An 18,735-nucleotide genomic window follows, 5' to 3' on the forward strand; every position below is an offset into this window, starting at 1 on the left:
ATTATCCAATGCAAGCGATGCCAATCCTATGGACACTCAAAGGCCTACTGTACAAAAAAACCTAGGTGTGTTCGTTGTGCGGGTACTCATCTCACAGAAGAATGCACTATTTCTAAACAAGATGCCGCAAACAACTAACTATTTCTAAACAAGATCCGGCTAACTACAGAGGATGCCGGGTACACAAAGATCTCAAACAAACAAAATTTCCGCCACAAAGGGCTCGCAACGGGACGGGAAGAAATATTCCTGATGGTTCGCAACACTCTGAAATAATAGCACCTCCGGTGCTATCATCGCATAGCCGTGATAACAATCCGCCCCAGCCACTCCCTCGCAAAACTGGAATATCATATGCACAAGCAGTAAGGCAGGACAGGCAATGGCAAAGACACAATTCTGATGTGAGAGAGTTTCCTGGAGATTCCGGTTCAAGTGATATGCAACTGATGTTGAGCATGATGAAGGATCTTATGGCCCAAATGTCCGACATGCTAAAGGCCGTGACAGCTCTCGTTTCCAAACTTACATGATGACTGAGCTTCTTAGAATAGTAACTTGGAATGCGAACGGCCTGTGTCAACACACACAGGAATTGAGAACTTTTCTCCAATATCAAAATATAGACATATTACTTGTATCTGAAACCCACTTTTCAGAAAAATCCTACATTAAACTGCCGAACTATAAAATCTACCACACACAACACCCTAGCGGCAAGGCTCACGGTGGATCCGCGGTCATTATCCGGGATAACATTAAGCATCAGGAACTTCAATCTTTTTCATCTGAGCAGATTCAGGCGACTAGTGTGCAGGTTCATGACTTAGTTTCTCCAATCTGCGTGACGGCTCTCTATTGCCCTCCTAGGCATGCCATCTCTCAAGCATTCTTTGAGGGCTTTTTCTCCACTCTTGGGTGTCGCTTCATAGCTGGGGGTGACTTCAATGCCAAGCACACAAGCTGGGCCTCTAGAATCATCACCCCCAAAGGCCGGGAACTTTTCAAAACAATCCAAAGCATGACTTTGTGTACTTTATCATCTGGTACTCCAACATACTGGCCAACCGATATAAATAAAATCCCCGACCTTATCGACTTTTTTGTATGCAGGGGAATAGATACTAAATGTTGCCAAATAGAGCCATTGTATGATTTATCTTCTGATCATTCCCCAGTAAAATTGACTCTATGCTCTAAAGTATTGAGACCAGAACAACCAGCTAAACTTTGCAACAAAAAGACAAATTGGAGTCAATTTCGAAGAATTTTAGAAGACACTTTACCCAGGAGTTATCCTCTTAAGTCAGAAAGCGAGATGGAAAATGCTATCATTAGTCTTACAAAGACTATACAGGCTGCTGCATGGAAGTCCACACCACCTCCTTGTGCTACTGCCGCACAAGCTGCTGTCCCGCAAACTGTTAGGGAGAAAATAGCAACTAAGAGGCGACTTAGAAAAAGGTATCAAATAACTCGTTCCCCTGATGATAAAAAGGCATTAAATAAAGCCACCAAGGACCTTAAAAAGTTACTCCAAAAAATCAGTAATGAGAATTTTGAGGAATACATAACTCAGCTATCACCTAACTGAGCTTCTGACTATAGTCTCTGGAAGGCAACAAAAACTTTAAAAAGACCTGTAGCTCAGAATCCCCCTCTCCGTAAACCCGACGGTGCATGGGCTAGGGGTGATAAAGAGAAAGCTGAGCTTTACGCCGAACACTTGGAGAAAACCTTCACACCTTGGCCGTCATCCAATTACCAGTCTGTCCCGGAAAACAGATCAGACAGTCGAGATGAGAAACTAAAAACAATGCAAATAGCAAACTTCACAGAGTGCGAGATTCGAGACACAATTCGTAGGATGAATCCCAGAAAAGCGCCAGGCTATGACTTGATAAATGCTCGAATTCTTCAGGAGCTTCCTTCTAAATGCATTTGCATGCTGCGCGACATCTTCAATGCCATTCTCAGGCTCAAGTATTTGCCGTTGCACTTTAAGGTTGGGAAAATCATCATGTTCCCCAAACCGGGAAAGCCCCCTGAGGAGGTGACTTCATATCGCCCTATCTGTCTTCTACCGTTTTTTGCCAGACTTTTTGAAAAGCTGCTATTGTTGCGACTAAAACCCATTGTTGATGAGTTAAATTTGATCCCGGACTTCCAGTTCGGGTTTCGCAGCAAACACTCCACTATTGAGCAAGTTCATAGGGTAGTTAGACGGATTAGCGGGGATATGGAAGCAGGAAGCTTCTGCACAACTACTTTTTTGGATGTGCGACAGGCTTTTGATAAAGTCTGGCATGAGGGCCTTGTCTGGAAGTTAGAGAGCTGTCTTCCGAATCAGATGACACCCATCCTAAGATCTTATCTTAGCAATAGGAGTTTTTTTGTGACTTTTCGGGAGTTTGACACCCATCTTCACCCTATAAAAGCAGGCGTTCCCCAAGGGAGCGTGCTGGCCCCTTTGCTATTCGCGATCTTCACTGCCGACATTCCTATGAAAAATAACTCTAAAGTTATAATGGCTACCTACGCTGACGACACTGTCGTTCTAGCGTCAGATCCTGATCCAACAATTGCGTCCACAAAGCTTCAGGAGGCCATCAACATTATGGAAGAGTGGATGAATCGGTGGAGAATAAGTGTAAATGAGTCCAAGTCAGTACAAGCAACCTTCTCGCTCAAAAGAGAAACCTGTCCTCCCATTAAACTCAACAACGAAATCATCCCTGTTCAGGACGATGTGAAGTACTTGGGACTCCATCTCGATAAGAGACTTACTTGGCGAAAACACATCTGGGCGAAAAGATGCCAACTAAGCCTGAAGCTGCGAAAGATGTATTGGCTGATAGGCCGTAGATCGAAGCTTTCTGTGGACAATAAGCTATTGCTGTATAACAGTATGCTTAAACCTATTTGGTCTTACAGTGTGGAGCTGTGGGGTTGTGCCTCCAAGTCTAACATCAACATTATTCAACGATTTCAAAACAAAGTGCTAAGACAAATTGTCGATGCACCTTGGTTTGTACCAAACGAAATCATTAGAAATGACTTGGGGGCACCCGAAATGAGCGACGTTAATCGAGAACGAAGACGAAATTATGCGATCAGGCTGCAGCAGCACCCTAATCCATTGGCAAGTGTCCAAGCTCCGCCTTGAGCAGAGCTCAGGCTAGAGGAGGAAATTACTCCGAATAGCTCAGAATAATTCCCTGCTCTTCGAGTGGCTTCCAGGAGCTTCCTGGTCTGCGGATCCTGGCTGAGTTGTCCCCGGCGTCTCTCGACAGCCCCTAATGGTTGGCTAAAGAGCCTCAGGTCTTAGGCAGAAATGCCACCTGTTATGGGCAACAATCAGTTGCCTCTCTGGGGAAGGCAGATAAATCTGCACGCAACTCGGCTGTGGTAAGCCTCAGTACAGGATCTCAGCAGAAGATTCACTAGGAATCTCTCTGAAAGCCGACTCTAAATTGCCACTGGAGGCAATTGGAGCTGGGCCGCTGATTATATGGGCACGCAAGTGCCGCCGAACTGATAGGCCCTGGAACTTGAGAAGAAAGCCCTGCAAAGACAATTTAAGGCACTTACTCTTTATATGTAGTGCCGCCGTACTTTGCTGCTGCTGTTGAGAAAAACTGGAACTCTCAATGACTGTAGGCTTTAATCTGATTTATTATTTCAAATTTTACATCTTATATACTAAATGCTAATTCCCACTTCAAGCACTGTCCTAAAAATATTAATTTCCTAATTATTTAACCTAATTTTGCAATTTTCTTATGCCCTATATTCTGTCTTCACAGAAAATTGCTGACTGATTGCGCGAATCGCGAATTGTTGTTTTTTCCGGTGTCGTCTTTCTCTATTGCCGGGTGACCCACTTAATGATGGGAAAATCGGGGAAATCAAGACATTTTAAATCTTCAATAGTTCGTAAACTATTGATTAATTTACAATTTTGATTTAGCAAATATAATTTTGAATAGTTCAAAAATAGTTTGCTAATTATTAAACTTCCATTTCACCTTTCTAAATACCTTAAATTTGAGTTTAAAAATGTGCAATTTTGCTATTGTTCTTTAATGATGAAGAAAAACACTTCATCTTTTTTCTCTAATATTAAGTAAACTATAAACTAAATTAGGATTCTATGAATGAATCATTGGAATTAAGTGTCCTGAAAGTAGTTTGGTGTAAATTTGATTCCAGGATTCATTTTAGAAGTCCTTGAACTTGCAATTCAAATATTGATGAAATTTTAGTTTTTCAAGAACAAATTTGTATAAAGTAATTTTGGTTTATTGAGAAAATTAGAGGTCCTTAAAGGACTAGACCTTATTGGTCTATTAGTTAAGGATCTAGAAAATATGTTGGGACTAATTTCGTCCCTTTAGTCCTTGTGGTAAGGGAGATAGCATACCCCATCCTTGGGTATTGCAATCACTAATCAGTCAGCAATGTTTATGGGTTTTGAAGTGTTAAATTTTAGCATCCTACGAGGAAGTACAAACTAAAGGTTGCACTCTAAACCTAAAGGATTTGTTTTTCTCACAGGATGTCTAAGGATTTAATAATAAAATAAATAAATAAATTTAAATTAAATAATAATTTTCCCTATACCATAAGTGCTTGAAGTGAGGTTTTACAAGAATAGTTTAATCAAATATTCTCAATAATTCCATACTCATGTTCATCCTGAACATCTTGGGGGCCCGCGGCACTTTGTTGCGCTGTTACCGCTGTTGTCAAAATATGTCGAAGCCTTTGTGCGAGTGGAAGGTCGTGGGCTGCCTCGCTATCAGTCTTGGGTGACGAGGTGTTTGTAGCTTCCCCAGGATCAGTCGTCTTGATTCGGCTGCATCGCTGTTTGATTGGTGTCCACCAATAGCTCTGTGTTTTCCACAAGATGATTGTTACAATGATGGTTCCAATCACTCCAGATATAGTGTATGGAGTGTGCTTCGGTGTAGAATTCACCTCCATGGCCACCACTGTTGGTACAGGTAAGGATGCTTTGGCGAATATGTCCTCCGAACGTTTAATCACTGAAGAGGTTGCCAAGATGATGGAAGGTTGATGAACAATTACTGTATCGTTGATCTCAGGATAGTCGATTGGACGAGTGTAGCTGCTTTCCGCTTGCAGTTCGGTTGTAATACTGGAACGCAGGGTTAGTTCATGGGTTTTCACGAAGCAATCTCTCTTTACATGTAATATTCCTGATGTGTTGAGAACGGCTTCTTCACGGTATCCTCCACAAATGATTGATATCTGAGTAGGACCTTCTGTGATGAAGAACCATGTGTTTTCTGTGTTCAGTTTCTTCCAGATGACATCCTGAATTGTTACCCTTCTTGTAACACATTGGGTACCTTTATGCTTCTTGAATACTTCATCAAGCACGCAAGATGGGTGTGCAGTGTGCAGGCATATTGTACAAAATATCTATGTTGCACATGTAAGTTCCTTGGCTGAGGGTTCCACAGCTCGTGAGTTCTTGATCATTCATTATGAAGTATTTCTGACTGTGATAGTCTACGCCAATCAGGGGATGTTCAATATCTTGCATAAGGTAAGTATTGTTTTCTAGGTGTTGGGGAACTGAAGTCACGTGTATCAGTTCATAGCTTGTAGTTTCAACTATGTTGAAATACAAATGAATTAAAATGCTTTCTTTGGTGATCCTGAATCTTGCATTCTGCATGCTGTGACTAGAGACCATGAGTCCGGGTCCAAGCTTTCGATGAGCCTCAGTGAATTTTAGCTCCATCTCTGATTTGGTGATGAGACTTATTCCGCTGCTTCGTTCGTTTAGGACCTGTAGAAGAGACTCATACTTTTCTTCAAGATCTTTAAAGTAGTTGCTAGCTCCCAGGTACGTGGAGAGCATTCGTATTTCTAGAGCGTTTTTGTCAATCGTTTTGTGCCAAGGTTCCATTTCCTTTATGGCATTTGTGAGAGAGTCTGCTCGATCATTGAACAAGCGTAATTTGCTCTCAGTGATTTCGTTGGACTGTGAGATGCGTGTATTCAAAAGTAACGTTTGCTGATTCATGGTTTGAAGTAACGCGTTGTGGTTATGTCCCAAGGCATCGAGGTGCGTATAGAGATCGTCATCTCCATTTCCAAATATGAAGTGAACCAAGTTTCCAAATAATCCTCGCCTTTTACGACGGTTAGAACTGCCAAGTTGCTCATAGTCTTTGATTTCCTGGAGTAGATCTATCACATTGTCCCTTTCTTGCTCTAGGTGGTGTATGAGTGTTTTGCAATGAGTGTTGTCAGCTCTTTTCTTGGTTTCTTCACAGAGTTGATAGGTTTTGTTCCAAACCAAGTCAATATTGTTTCTTTCTTCAATTAGACTCTGTCTGGAGAAGGCCAAATCTAATCTCAAGCTTCCTCGATTGAGATGCACTGATCCTAGTTTTTCCACATACAAGCCAGGATTAGTTTTGGTCACAGTGTAATTTGAAGCAAATACCGTGGTCAACATCAACATTACCCGCAGTAGAGTTAGTAATACTGCCTTGGTGCAGGAACGAGTCACTGGTCGTCTGCCATTGGTTTTAGATCGTTGTTTTCTGCGAGTACCATCACGAGTTGTAAGCTCTCTGGAGTTTTTCGTTCCTTGAGACGTACTTGGCTCCTGTGAGTTGGTAGTATTTTGCTCGTTGTTGGTTGAAGTTTGCTTTTCGTCCTTTGTCTCATCTTTATTTGGGTTCTCGGATGAGACAGGAAGTTGAGCTAGTTTGTGTACTGGTGCTTGCTTGGTCTTGTTGCCTTTGCGCCTTATAGTTACTACTCTGACGAGTCCATCGGCTCCAGGATGTAAATTTTCAATACGCGCTAGGGGCCAATGTAGTGGTGGTTGATTGTCTTCTTTCAAAAGAACTAAGTCTCCTACTTTTGGCTCATCCTTTTGCGTTTTCCACTTGCTCCTCTGTTGTAGGGTAGTCACGTATTCTTGTGACCAACGTTTCCAGATTAGTTGATTAAATTTGGTTAGCAATTTCCAACGACATACAGGATTGGTCTCTGATATGTCAGGTTGAGGAGGGCTTGCAAGTGCTCTTCCTATAAGGAAATGTCCTGGGGTGAGTGCTTGTAGATCATCTGGATCCTCTGACAATGCTGTGAGTGGTCTGAAGTTTACGCATGCTTCAACTTGCGTCAGGAGAGTAGTTAATTCTTCATAAGTCAGCTTGGTCAGTCCGATTACTCGGGTTATATGATACTTCACACTCTTTACAGCTGCTTCCCAGAGTCCTCCAAAGTGAGGAGCACCTGGTGGAATGAACTTCCATTCAATTCCTTGCTCTGCTGTTTGTTTGGCTGCTGACTTGGAGGCTTGCTTGATCGCAAGTTCCAAATCTCTGTCCAAGCTGCGTTTTGCTCCAACGAAGTCTGTTCCATTGTCGCTCATTATGAGGGCTGGTTTGCCTCTTCGACCAATGAATCTCTTCAGTGCAGCTAAAAATGCTTCGCTGGATAAGTCCGTTACTACCTCAATATGTATGGCTTTGGTAACCAGACATATAAAGATGGCTAAGTATGATTTTTCGGACATATTTCCTCTCCCTTTATTTCTCCTGGTTATAATGGGTCCAGCATAATCTACACCGAACCTAGAAAAGGGTGGTGCAGGTGTGACACGGGAAGAGGGAAGGTTCCCCATTAGTTGTCCAAGCATCTGCTGTTTGTGCTTAGCACATTTAATGCATTTATTTATGACCGATTTGACGTATGATCTGCCTTTCATTACCCAGTACTCCATACGTAACTTGTTTAGAGTGAGTTGTGCTCCTCCATGGAGCATTTGCATATGAGTTTCTCTGATGATCGTGTCCGTTGTATGGCACTTTGGTAAAATTATGGGATTCTTGGTGCTTCTGGGTAGGTGAGAGTTATGGATTCTTCCACCCACTTTCAATATTCCATCTTCTAGAACTGGAGTTAAGTCCTTCAACTTGCTTTTTGATGGAATGGGTTTGGATTGTTCAAGAGCTTTAATTTCTTCGCTGTAATGCAATTCCTGGATGAGCTTAATGATCTTGTTTCTTGCTTCTGTCATTTCGATAGCATTTAATGGAGTTGTAAGTTTTTCTTTATTTTGAATCTTCCTCTGGCAGTTCTGTATAAACCTTTTCCAGATGGCTACTGATTTTACTAGATTTCGGAATGAAGAGCTCCTTTCCAGCCTGTTTTTCACCCAGTCAAGTTCTCCGGGTGGATCAGCAGGATCCATAATGCTGTTTTCTATCTCAAATTTAGGATCGCTAAAGATTGATAGTGAGTACAGGCTATTATTCGCCTCCATCCGAGCCTTTTCGAACTCTTTTAAGTGTTCATTTTCATTGTTGATTGGCCAATAATCCGGATCATGGCGAAGCCATCTTGGGCCCCGCCACCACAGTTTGCAATCCACCAAATCTGCTGCAGACAATCCCCTGGAAGCATGGTCAGCTGGATTGTCTTCTGATGCGACGTGCTTCCAGATGTTCTTTGATGTGTGTTGATGTATCTTGTTGACTCTGTTGGCTACATATGTTTGCCAGGTTGCCGGATCTTTGTCTATCCAAGCTAGAGTGATCTCACTATCACACCAAGCATACATCTGTGATATTTCCATATCTAGTGAGTCTGCAGTATGTTTTAGAAGTTTAGCAAGTAGAACAGCTCCACAGAGTTCCATTCGTGGAATGGTTATCTTTCCTTTGAGCGGTGCTACTTTTGTCTTTGAAGCAAGCAGTGTTATATACGTTACATTCTCGTGAGTGACCCTCATGTACACATGCAGCGTATGCACGATCCGATGCATCGGAGAAGCCGTGAAGTTGTACTTCAGCTACAGGTGCATATCCCGTCCATCGTGAAATACGTATTTTTTGAATTGCAGATATGTCTTGACAGAAGTTCTTCCAAGATCTCAATAATGTATTGGAGGGTTTGTCATCCCATCCAATTTACTCCTTCCATAATGATTGCATTATTAGCTTAGCTCTAAGTATTACGGGAGAGAGCCATCCCGTTGGATCGAAAATGGAGGCTATTTTTGATAAAATGCCTCTCTTTGTCCAATGTCCATCGAGACTGAGTTGGATTGTGAATTGAAATTCATCTTTTGTTGGGTTTCAATGTATTCCCAGAGGTTTGATTGTATCGTCTTTCTTGATTTCGATGACTCCTTTTTCTCGAGATTCTTCAGGAATGACTTGTAATAGCTGTTTAGAGTTGCTTGTCCACTTCCTGATGTTCATGCTTCCCAGAGCCATCAGCTTTGTTATTTGAGTATACAGTTCTCTCGCCTCATCTTCAGAGTGTGCCCCTGTGAGCATATCGTCGACATAAAAGTCTCGTTGGAGAACTGCTGCTGCTTTTAGGAATTTATGACCTTCATCCATTGCCAATTGTTTCAAAACTCTAACCGACAGGAAGGTTGCTGGGCCAGTGCCGTATGTGACAGTGTTGAGCTGGTATTCCCGGATAGCTTCCCTTGGATTTTCTCTCCAAAGTATTCTATGGAAGTCGCGATCTTCTTCCTGAAGACTGATCTGCCTGAACATTTTTTCAATGTCTGCGGTGCAGACAACAAAATATTTTCTCCACCTGGTTAAGATCTGTGTAAGATCTTGTTGTATTTTTGGTCCAGTGTGTAACATGTTGTTCAGGGAGATCCCTGATGAGCTTTTACATGAGGCGTCAAATACCACTCTGACCTTGGTTGTTGTACTATCCATCTTGAAGACAGCGTGGTGCGGAAGATAGTAAACCTTCTGCGGTGGCCCTAAGTAATCCGGAACCATCGTCATGTGTCCGAGTGACTCATACTCCTGCATGAATTTACTGTACTCAGACTTGAGTTCAGGGTTGGTGTTGAATTTTCTTTCCATAGAAAGGTATCTAGCAATGGCTTGTCCTCTTGAGTTCCCAAGCTGCAACTCATTGTCTGATTTGAAAGGCAGTCTGACTTGGTAACGACCATCTGGGAGTCTACTATGAGTTTCTTTGAAGTGACTCTCACATTCTTGTTCTAGCTCCTGAGTTGTATCATTACCGACATCTATTTCCCAGAATTCTCTGAGTGTCTTGTCTATCTCAGCTAGTGAGACCATGCTGATCACTTCTGTTGTGGGTTTTTGCTTTTTGGCTTTTCCCACAATGATCCAGCCAAGTTTAGTTTCTTGAGCAATGAGGCCGCTTTTATCTTTCTGTAGATTCTTTTTCAGAATTGCAGCATATATGTTTGCTCCCAAGATTAAATCTATTGATCCTGGGATGTTGAAGGTTGGATCTGCAAGCGTAAGCCCCTTGTATTTTTCTGCGTTAAGTGTCACTCTGAGTTTATTGGATGGCAGAAGTGACGTGAGTTTTGGCATTACCAATGCCGTAGTGAATGCTTTAAAGCTGGAATAAAAGTGTGGACTTATGTGGATGTCCACGGTGGCCTTACAAGTGCCGGCATTTACATCACCAATGCCTTTAATGTTGGTGATTGTTTTGGTTTTTCGGAGTTTCAACGTTTGAGCTGTATCCTCTGATATGAATGTGTCTCCTGAACCAGTGTCAAGGAGAGCTCTACAAGAATGCCAAGTTCCATTCTTGTCTTGAATCTTTACTATAGCAGTGGGTAAAACAATAGCACTGCTTCCTGTGTGTAGTGCTACGACCTCTTCATCAGAATCATCTGATTCAGTTAAGTCATTTGTTACTTTTGTGGCATGGTGGGCTTTGGATTTCTTATCTTTACCCCCTTTGCTCTTTTTTTCGAAGTGCAGAAGTGTATGGTGACGACCTTGACATGTGAGACACTTTTTCTTACTTCTGCATTCTTCAGTTGTTTTGTGCATTAAGCAATTGAAGCATAATTTGTTTTCTTTCGCATGTTTATATGGCTCATACGACGTCATTTGCTTAAAGTCATCGCACTGTGCAAGCGTATGCGATTTTTTGCATATAGAGCAGGTCAAGTTGCTAGCGTTTGTAGCATGTAGTGATCGCTGTTTTTTCTCCTCTTTTTTTTATATTCTGTTGTTCTTTTGGCACTGAACGGAGAACTCTGTAGCGTTTTAGTAGGAATTTCAGCACTGTATCCATATCTGGAACCTCCGTAATATCCGAAAGACTTTCTTCAAAGGCTTTGTTTGTCTCTACGTCAAATTTGGAAGTCACAATTGCCACCATAATTGGAGCCCAGTGCGCAACATCATAGCCTAATTTCTTAGGTCCACTTAGGCATGAATCTACTGCATCATGCAGACGTATGGCATCTCCGGCCGATCCATTGTTCATCTTCTTGTATGAGATGTTTGAATTCACATAAGCGCTTACCATTACTCTCTTGTTGTCATATCGCTTTTTAAGAATGTCTAGGGCAATTTCATAATTTGCATTGGTGAGTGGAAGTCGCTCAATCAGCTTTTTTGGGAATGAGCTGAGGTAAGAGAGTAGATAGCGCAATTTTTCCACTCCACTGTGAGTGTTGGATTATTGTGAATGACACTATAGAACATTTCAATGAACGGTTGCCATTCGTTTTCATTTCCCTCAAATTTGGGGATTTGGATTGAAGGAAGTTTTGGAACATTCGGACGTTTTGTTCCAGAGCGAAGATTTTCCTCTTGATTGAGATCTTCTCTCTCATTGTCTATTGTGGCTAATATAGCTCTTAGCCGGGATTTAAAGCCAATCAGGCTTTTATTGCCACTCGGGCCATCAATATTGTTTGGATCCGTTGGATAGGTATCCGTGGTTTGCCCCTCTTGGTTATTCCTGTGCTGTTCCCCGATAGGTGTCGGTAGTCCAGTTAACTTTGGGGTCTTCGATGATTCACCGCTTTGTAGTGCGGGTGATTCAAGTTCTAAAAAGTCCGATTTTTTCGCTGCAATTATTTGAGCTTTTACTTTATCATAATTAAGCTCTGCAGTGGCATATGTCCCCTCAGTGACGTATTCGTGGGACGTGTCAATAACTCTTAAGAGTTCTTTGTGTGTTTCTTTGAAGCTGGTCCACAGATCCTCCAAGTGGGCCAGCTTCTCATCATGGAAAGTGGAACCTTTTGCCTTTTTCCTAGAGCGGCCCTCATTCCTAAAATTTTCCCCCAATCTCACAATTCCTTGTAGGAGATTTAGCTGGAAACGTACAGTCTCATCAATATTCATGGTGACGTACTTTTGATATATTTATTTTCTTTAAAGAATACAAAAAGTTTTTATTCTTTTTTCTTTTTTGAAACTTCCTTCTTCAAGCGGCGCAAAGCCGCCCTCAGCTTTCTCTCCCGTACTTTCTTTCCTGCCCTCTTCTTCTTTTTTGGGGTGATTTGGCTGGAAACGGGAGTTGTTGGTGGCTGTCCCTGGAGACGTTGCAGCAGGCCTAACACTTGGGGATTTTTTAGAATTGCGGTTAACTGCTGTGCTGTAGAACACGTACTTGGTGAGATCTTATCCACGTTATCTTCTTTTTACTGATTCCTTTCCCTCCTGTTCTCTAGATGTATCCGGAGATTATCCTCTCTCTCGAGGAAAGGCCTATATCGATAGGTAGATGTTGGAATCTGGGAACGTGGATAAGAATATCTCTTGTGTTCTTTGGAGACTCTCCTTTCGGGTGCCTGGTATCTTCGGCGTAGATTCTTCTGCGGTGATGGGATTTCGTCAATTTGAGAGAGCTGCGGCTCTGGCTGACGTTGGGCTCCTGAAGTTTTTGGAATCTTGTACTTCAAGTTCCGTGGCTCTGGAGGATCCCCTCTCCTACGTCGAAGACAGTCGTCGATGCTTATCTTCTTTTTGGGCTTCCTTGGGGGCTGAGATGTTGATGAACCTTCCGGACGTTGTTCTGCTCTCCGAGCGTTGTCCTGCAGCCACTTGCTGACCTTTTCCTTAATCTCTTCGGATTTTGGCGCCTGTGTCCTTGGAGATTTTTCGTGGTCGTCGACCACAAGTAGCTCTGGCGTTTTCGGAGATTGTTGTTCGGTTTGCCCGCCTTTCCCTTCAGAAGATGAATATGCTGAGGTGAAGTAGTCTCTGGCCACTGGTAAGAATAAAAATTTTGATACTATAAATTCCTATTCTTGAAGGGGCGAAGGACCATGTCCAAGCTCCGCCTTGAGCAGAGCTCAGGCTAGAGGAGGAAATTACTCCGAATAGCTCAGAATAATTCCCTGCTCTTCGAGTGGCTTCCAGGAGCTTCCTGGTCTGCGGATCCTGGCTGAGTTGTCCCCGGCGTCTCTCGACAGCCCCTAATGGTTGGCTAAAGAGCCTCAGGTCTTAGGCAGAAATGCCACCTGTTATGGGCAACAATCAGTTGCCTCTCTGGGGAAGGCAGATAAATCTGCACGCAACTCGGCTGTGGTAAGCCTCAGTACAGGATCTCAGCAGAAGATTCACTAGAAATCTCTCTGAAAGCCGACTCTAAATTGCCACTGGAGGCAATTGGAGCTGGGCCACTGATTATATGGGCACGCAAGTGCCGCCGAACTGATAGGCCCTGGAACTTGAGAAGAAAGCCCTGCAAAGACAATTTAAGGCACTTACTCTTTATATGTAGTGCCGCCGTACTTTGCTGCTGCTGTTGAGAAAAACTGGAACTCTCAATGACTGTAGGCTTTAATCTGATTTATTATTTCAAATTTTACATCTTATATACTAAATGCTAATTCCCACTTCAAGCACTGTCCTAAAAATATTAATTTCCTAATTATTTAACCTAATTTTGCAATTTTCTTATGCCCTATATTCTGTCTTCACAGAAAATTGCTGACTGATTGCGCGAATCGCGAATTGTTGTTTTTCCCTGTGTCGTCTTTCTCTATTGCCGGGTGACCCACTTATTGATGGGAAAATCGGGGAAATCAAGACATTTTAAATCTTCAATAGTTCGTAAACTATTGATTAATTTACAATTTTGATTTAGCAAATATAATTTTGAATAGTTCAAAAATAGTTTGCTAATTATTAAACTTCCATTTCACCTTTCTAAATACCTTAAATTTGAGTTTAAAAATGTGCAATTTTGCTATTGTTCTTTAATGATGAAGAAAAACACTTCATCTTTTTTCTCTAATATTAAGTAAACTATAAACTAAATTAGGATTCTATGAATGAATCATTGGAATTAAGTGTCCTGAAAGTAGTTTGGTGTAAATTTGATTCCAGGATTCATTTTAGAAGTCCTTGAACTTGCAATTCAAATATTGATGAAATTTTAGTTTTTCAAGAACAAATTTGTATAAAGTAATTTTGGTTTATTGAGAAAATTAGAGGTCCTTAAAGGACTAGACCTTATTGGTCTATTAGTTAAGGATCTAGAAAATATGTTGGGACTAATTTCGTCCCTTTAGTCCTTGTGGTAAGGGAGATAGCATACCCCATCCTTGGGTATTGCAATCACTAATCAGTCAGCAATGTTTATGGGTTTTGAAGTGTTAAATTTTAGCATCCTACGAGGAAGTACAAACTAAAGGTTGCACTCTAAACCTAAAGGATTTGTTTTTCTCACAGGATGTCTAAGGATTTAATAATAAAATAAATAAATAAATTTAAATTAAATAATAATTTTCCCTATACCATAAGTGCTTGAAGTGAGGTTTCACAAGAATAGTTTAATCAAATATTCTCAATTATTCCATACTCATGTTCATCCTGAACAGCAAGAGATCTTTTGATCAACTACGGGTCTTCTAGACTGAAGAGATCGCGCCTACCAAATTTGTGAATCACTTGTAATTTTAACTTTCTCGTATTTTAGTCTACTTTTAGCAATGTCTTCCTTTCAATCTTCATTGTTCTTTTGTTAAAAATGTGATAATAATTTGAATGTATATAGAGGTCGTGCCAGAGGGCATGCACACTCTCCAAGACTCTTCTTTCGCGAAAATATTTGCTGAATGTATATAACTCAATACAGATTGCAATAAACTTTGGGTCGATAAAAAAAAAATCTATCTCTTTAAGGTGAGCCTTTTAGTCTTGGGGACGATCCCAGATATTCAGAATCCGCTAATTGCTCCCGTCTAATTTATCTTTAAGGTTTGTACGCCTACAGACGCTAATAAAGAAATTTATAGTCAGAAAGATTATTTTTCTATCTCGACTCGTCCTGAGAGGGTTAATCTCGATTTTTTTACGAATATTGTGAAAACATTACTTTCAAAGGATGGTGGTTGTAGGAGTTGGGTATTAACAGCTGTAGTTGGATTGGTGGTACTGTATTAGCTTTCGAACGCGGCTGTTTTTGTGGGGATGCTCCATCATCCCCCTTTTTCGACCTCTTCTTCTTCACAATTCTTTTTAGTGTAGTTGAAGAACCTTCTTTCTCATCAATAACGATTGCGTCTCCTTCTCCCTGAGAGGAGGAGGAGTCGGAGATGTATTCGTTATTGGTTATCTGCGGCGCCACGGAAGCCACGGGTGCAACAATAGCCTTTGAAGATCCTTATACAGGATCTTCTGGTTGTTTTCGCATCTGTAGCTTTGATGGCGCTTGAGGTGGTGGCATTTGCACTGCATCAATTTTTGGAAAATCGACTGTTGAATGTAGTATATTCGATGTTGCTTGAAGTATTGGCATCTGCACTGCATCAATTTTTTGGGTCTCAAATGTTGATGGCTCTTGAAATGATGGAATTAGTGCTGCGGGAATTTGTGTAGACTCAAATGTTGATTGGTGTTCATTAGGATGCTCTTCTGCTGCATTCTCAATCATCAATGCATGTTGATGGTGCTGTTCTTCTACATCTAGGACGATGTCTATGTCAGCCCTTTGGAATCGACCCATTGATTTTAATCCCTCATAGGCAATAAAATAAGGGCGAACTTTTGCCGCACGACTCACGGCCTCTGCATCCAGACGCTGGTTCCAGTAGCTGGTGAGCCAGACGTCAAAGTAATTGGTTGGTATATAAACCTGTAAAGAAAAAAAATCGAATATTAGTATTTTTACATATTTTTTATGGAATTTAATTATGACTGATTATCAATACCTTACCTTAAGACAAAAGTTTTGTCCATATTCGTTGTTCTCAAAATCAATCTTCTCGATCCGATCAATCTTGAAGTATTCTCCATGCGGAAGTGGAGTAATTGACATGGTCTCCCGCCGGAGATCACAATTTTCAGCTTGAAGAAACAATTTCCTTAGATCATCAGCCTGAAAATTTTATAATTATTTATTTACTTATTAATTTCAAAAGTAATGTCACTTACCATCATTAGCGTCTTTTCACTTCAGCTTTCAATCAGAGAATGAACGCAATTATAAATCAAAAAGAATATTTCTCTCACACAAGAGAGAACAAATACCCTCAAATTTCACTTTTGATAAGAGTCAGCATTTTGTATATTGTTTTCTCCACATCATAAATGCACATGGCATATTTTGCAATATGTAGTAGATATATTGGTATATAAATATGACATAATATTCGTCTACAGTAATTCCATCTATTGCACCTCAATTTATAGCACTGTTGAGAAAGATGACGAAAAAATAGTTACATATTTTGGAAATGTTCGATGATTTCGTCCACAATTCACTAACACACATTTATCTAATTCATTTGCATTTTTGTCGCATAGAGTGATATTTAAATTTCCATGATTTTCATTCTTTCATTGACATTCTATCGGTCAAGATAACTCAAGATGCCTTCTGATAAAATTAAGTGTTTCTCCAAATTTTGTGTGCCAAAACTTCAGTGAATGATCTAATAGAGTACTTATTTGATGAAAATTATGCAGAAATTTACGAAGATATTCTTTCCGTTTTAATAAAAGATGAAATCAATTTGACTAATTCCAGTGATAGAATAAAGTTGTTTGAATTTTTGACTAAAAATCAAGACAATGAGAAAATTTCACGTAATGTGCGAGGAGAAGTGCTAGAGAAGCTATTTAACTCTGTTTCGAAGGGTGAAAAAAAGAAAAAAATGAAAGCAAAGACAGATCGATTAAAAAAAATAGAGTTGAAAAACTTCTTAGTGAGGAGTTCCTTCTATTTCCCCTTCTATCTAAACGTACACGTGTCAATTTTGGGGATGGATTTCTCATTCCGGAAATAAATTGAAGTGGTTTGTGGTCTGACAGAACGATAAATTTTATATCATATACATAGGGTGAAAAATGTTTAATACCGAAATAAATACCGAGTAATTCTTTTTCGACAGTTGACTTATTTAACTCACCCTTCTTAAATGCTTTTGAAGCGAATGCTATTGGTAGATCGTGACCGTCAATATTCTGAGATAAAATTGCTCCTACAGCATAATTTGAAGCATCCGTTGTAATTATGAAAGGTTTATTGAAGTCAGGGTATTAAAGAATCGGGGGATTACATAGCATAGATCTTAACTTTTGAAAGGATTTTTCACAGTCCTTACTCCAATTGAAGCGCATTTATAGGTCGGGCGATTTCTGCGAAATTTTGGATAAACTTCCTGTAATAATTACAAAAAGCTATAATTTTTTTTGCAGAATCTTTATCATGAGGAGTTGGGTAATTTTTTATAATTTCGAATTTTGAATCGTCAGGTAACACACCTTGACTAGTGCATCTGTGGCCTAAATAGGTTACTTCTGACTTAAAGAATTGACACTTCTCGGGGTTTAACTTTAGATTGAATTTACGGCAGGTATCGAATACGGTCTCAAGATTTTTCAAGTGATTTTCTTTTGAAGTTCCCAATACGATAATGTCATCGATATATAAAAAACAAGTAAATTGATCGAGGCCAGCAAAAGTGAAATTCATCATGCGTTGAAACGAGTTAGGCGCTATATTCAAACCGAAAGGTAAGACTTTAAATCTGTAGCTGCCGGAAGATGTACTGAAGGATGTTATATCACGAGAATCAGAATGTAATAGAACTTGGTGAAAACCTGAGAAAAAATTTAATACGCTGAAATATATAGCACGTCCCAAGTTATAAAGAATCTCGTCTACTCTAGGAAGAGGAAATCTGTCTGGTAGAATTTTCTCGTTAACCTTCCTATAATCTATACACATTCTCCATTTTTTCGGGGTGTCATTGCACTTTTTCGAAACTAAAATAACCGGAGAGCTGTAACTAGGAGTACTAGGTTCTATCTTATCGTTAGCCAGCAACTTTTCAACAGTATTGTCAATTTCTGGGTATGAGTTGTACGATAATTTTTTATGTAGACGGGTGTGTCTTATCTTTGAGAGTGATCTTTTGTTCATAGAAGTTATTCAAGGATAGTTTATCGTCTTCTAAAGCGAAAATGTCAAGATATTGATCCAATAAGATTATCATGTCGTTATTAAATTGATTTGGAATATTTTTAGACAGTTTGTTTATTAGTCGGTTTTTGCGATCAAAATTGTTTAATTCCGCCAAAGAATAAATTTTAAAATCTGATAATTTTGATGTTTTAAGGGTAAGATTTCCATTTATTGATACTGGATGTATATTAGTGTTTATGACACGAATAAAGCATTTGCCACATGCAATAATTTGTCTAGCCGCGAAAACATTTTTAGATATTTCTTGAGCTTCAACTATCACATCTTCTGAGCATGTTTCATTTGAGGCGCTCGGAGCAAAAAACCTCTAAGTTGTGTGAATTTCCCTATTAAAATAGCGTTTTTTTGCTCTGAGCTCCTCATTTATAAGAAATTCTCTAATGATTTGACATCTAGGAGGGATAGTTACGAGATGTTCAGATGGGCCTTGTAACAAGGGAATGTAAAATTTCTTTCCATTCATCAGAAATGACACTT

General features: G+C 40.2%; 1 protein-coding gene across 1 annotated transcript; it reads right to left on the reverse strand.

Moving 5' to 3' along the window:
• Window positions 1–9,134: 9,134 nt before the first annotated feature.
• LOC129808531 (uncharacterized) lies at window positions 9,135–11,292 on the reverse strand. The gene is made up of 3 exons (XM_055858310.1): window positions 11,047–11,292; window positions 9,695–10,928; window positions 9,135–9,577 (listed from the first exon to the last, which is right to left on the reverse strand). Exons 1-3 carry the CDS (start codon window positions 11,290–11,292, stop codon window positions 9,135–9,137), a joined length of 1,923 nt encoding a protein of 640 aa, XP_055714285.1.
• Between the last annotated feature and the right edge of the window lie 7,443 nt (window positions 11,293–18,735).

The sequence above is a fragment of the Phlebotomus papatasi genome, chromosome 4 (genome assembly GCF_024763615.1).
Source record: "Phlebotomus papatasi isolate M1 chromosome 4, Ppap_2.1, whole genome shotgun sequence".
In the NCBI taxonomy this organism is placed as follows: domain Eukaryota; kingdom Metazoa; phylum Arthropoda; class Insecta; order Diptera; family Psychodidae; genus Phlebotomus; species Phlebotomus papatasi.

Excerpts from the sequence above, each read along its gene's own strand:
- LOC129808531 (XM_055858310.1), bottom strand. The coding sequence starts at position 11,292 with ATGAACAATGGATCGGCCGGAGATGCCATACGTCTGCATGATGCAGTA. Across the intron at positions 10,929-11,046 it reads GCTACAGAGTTCTCCGTTCA|TGCGATGACTTTAAGCAAAT; the intron begins GTGCCAAAAGAA and ends ACGCTTGCACAG. Across the intron at positions 9,578-9,694 it reads AGTGGTATTTGACGCCTCAT|ACATTGAAAAAATGTTCAGG; the intron begins GTAAAAGCTCAT and ends TCTGCACCGCAG.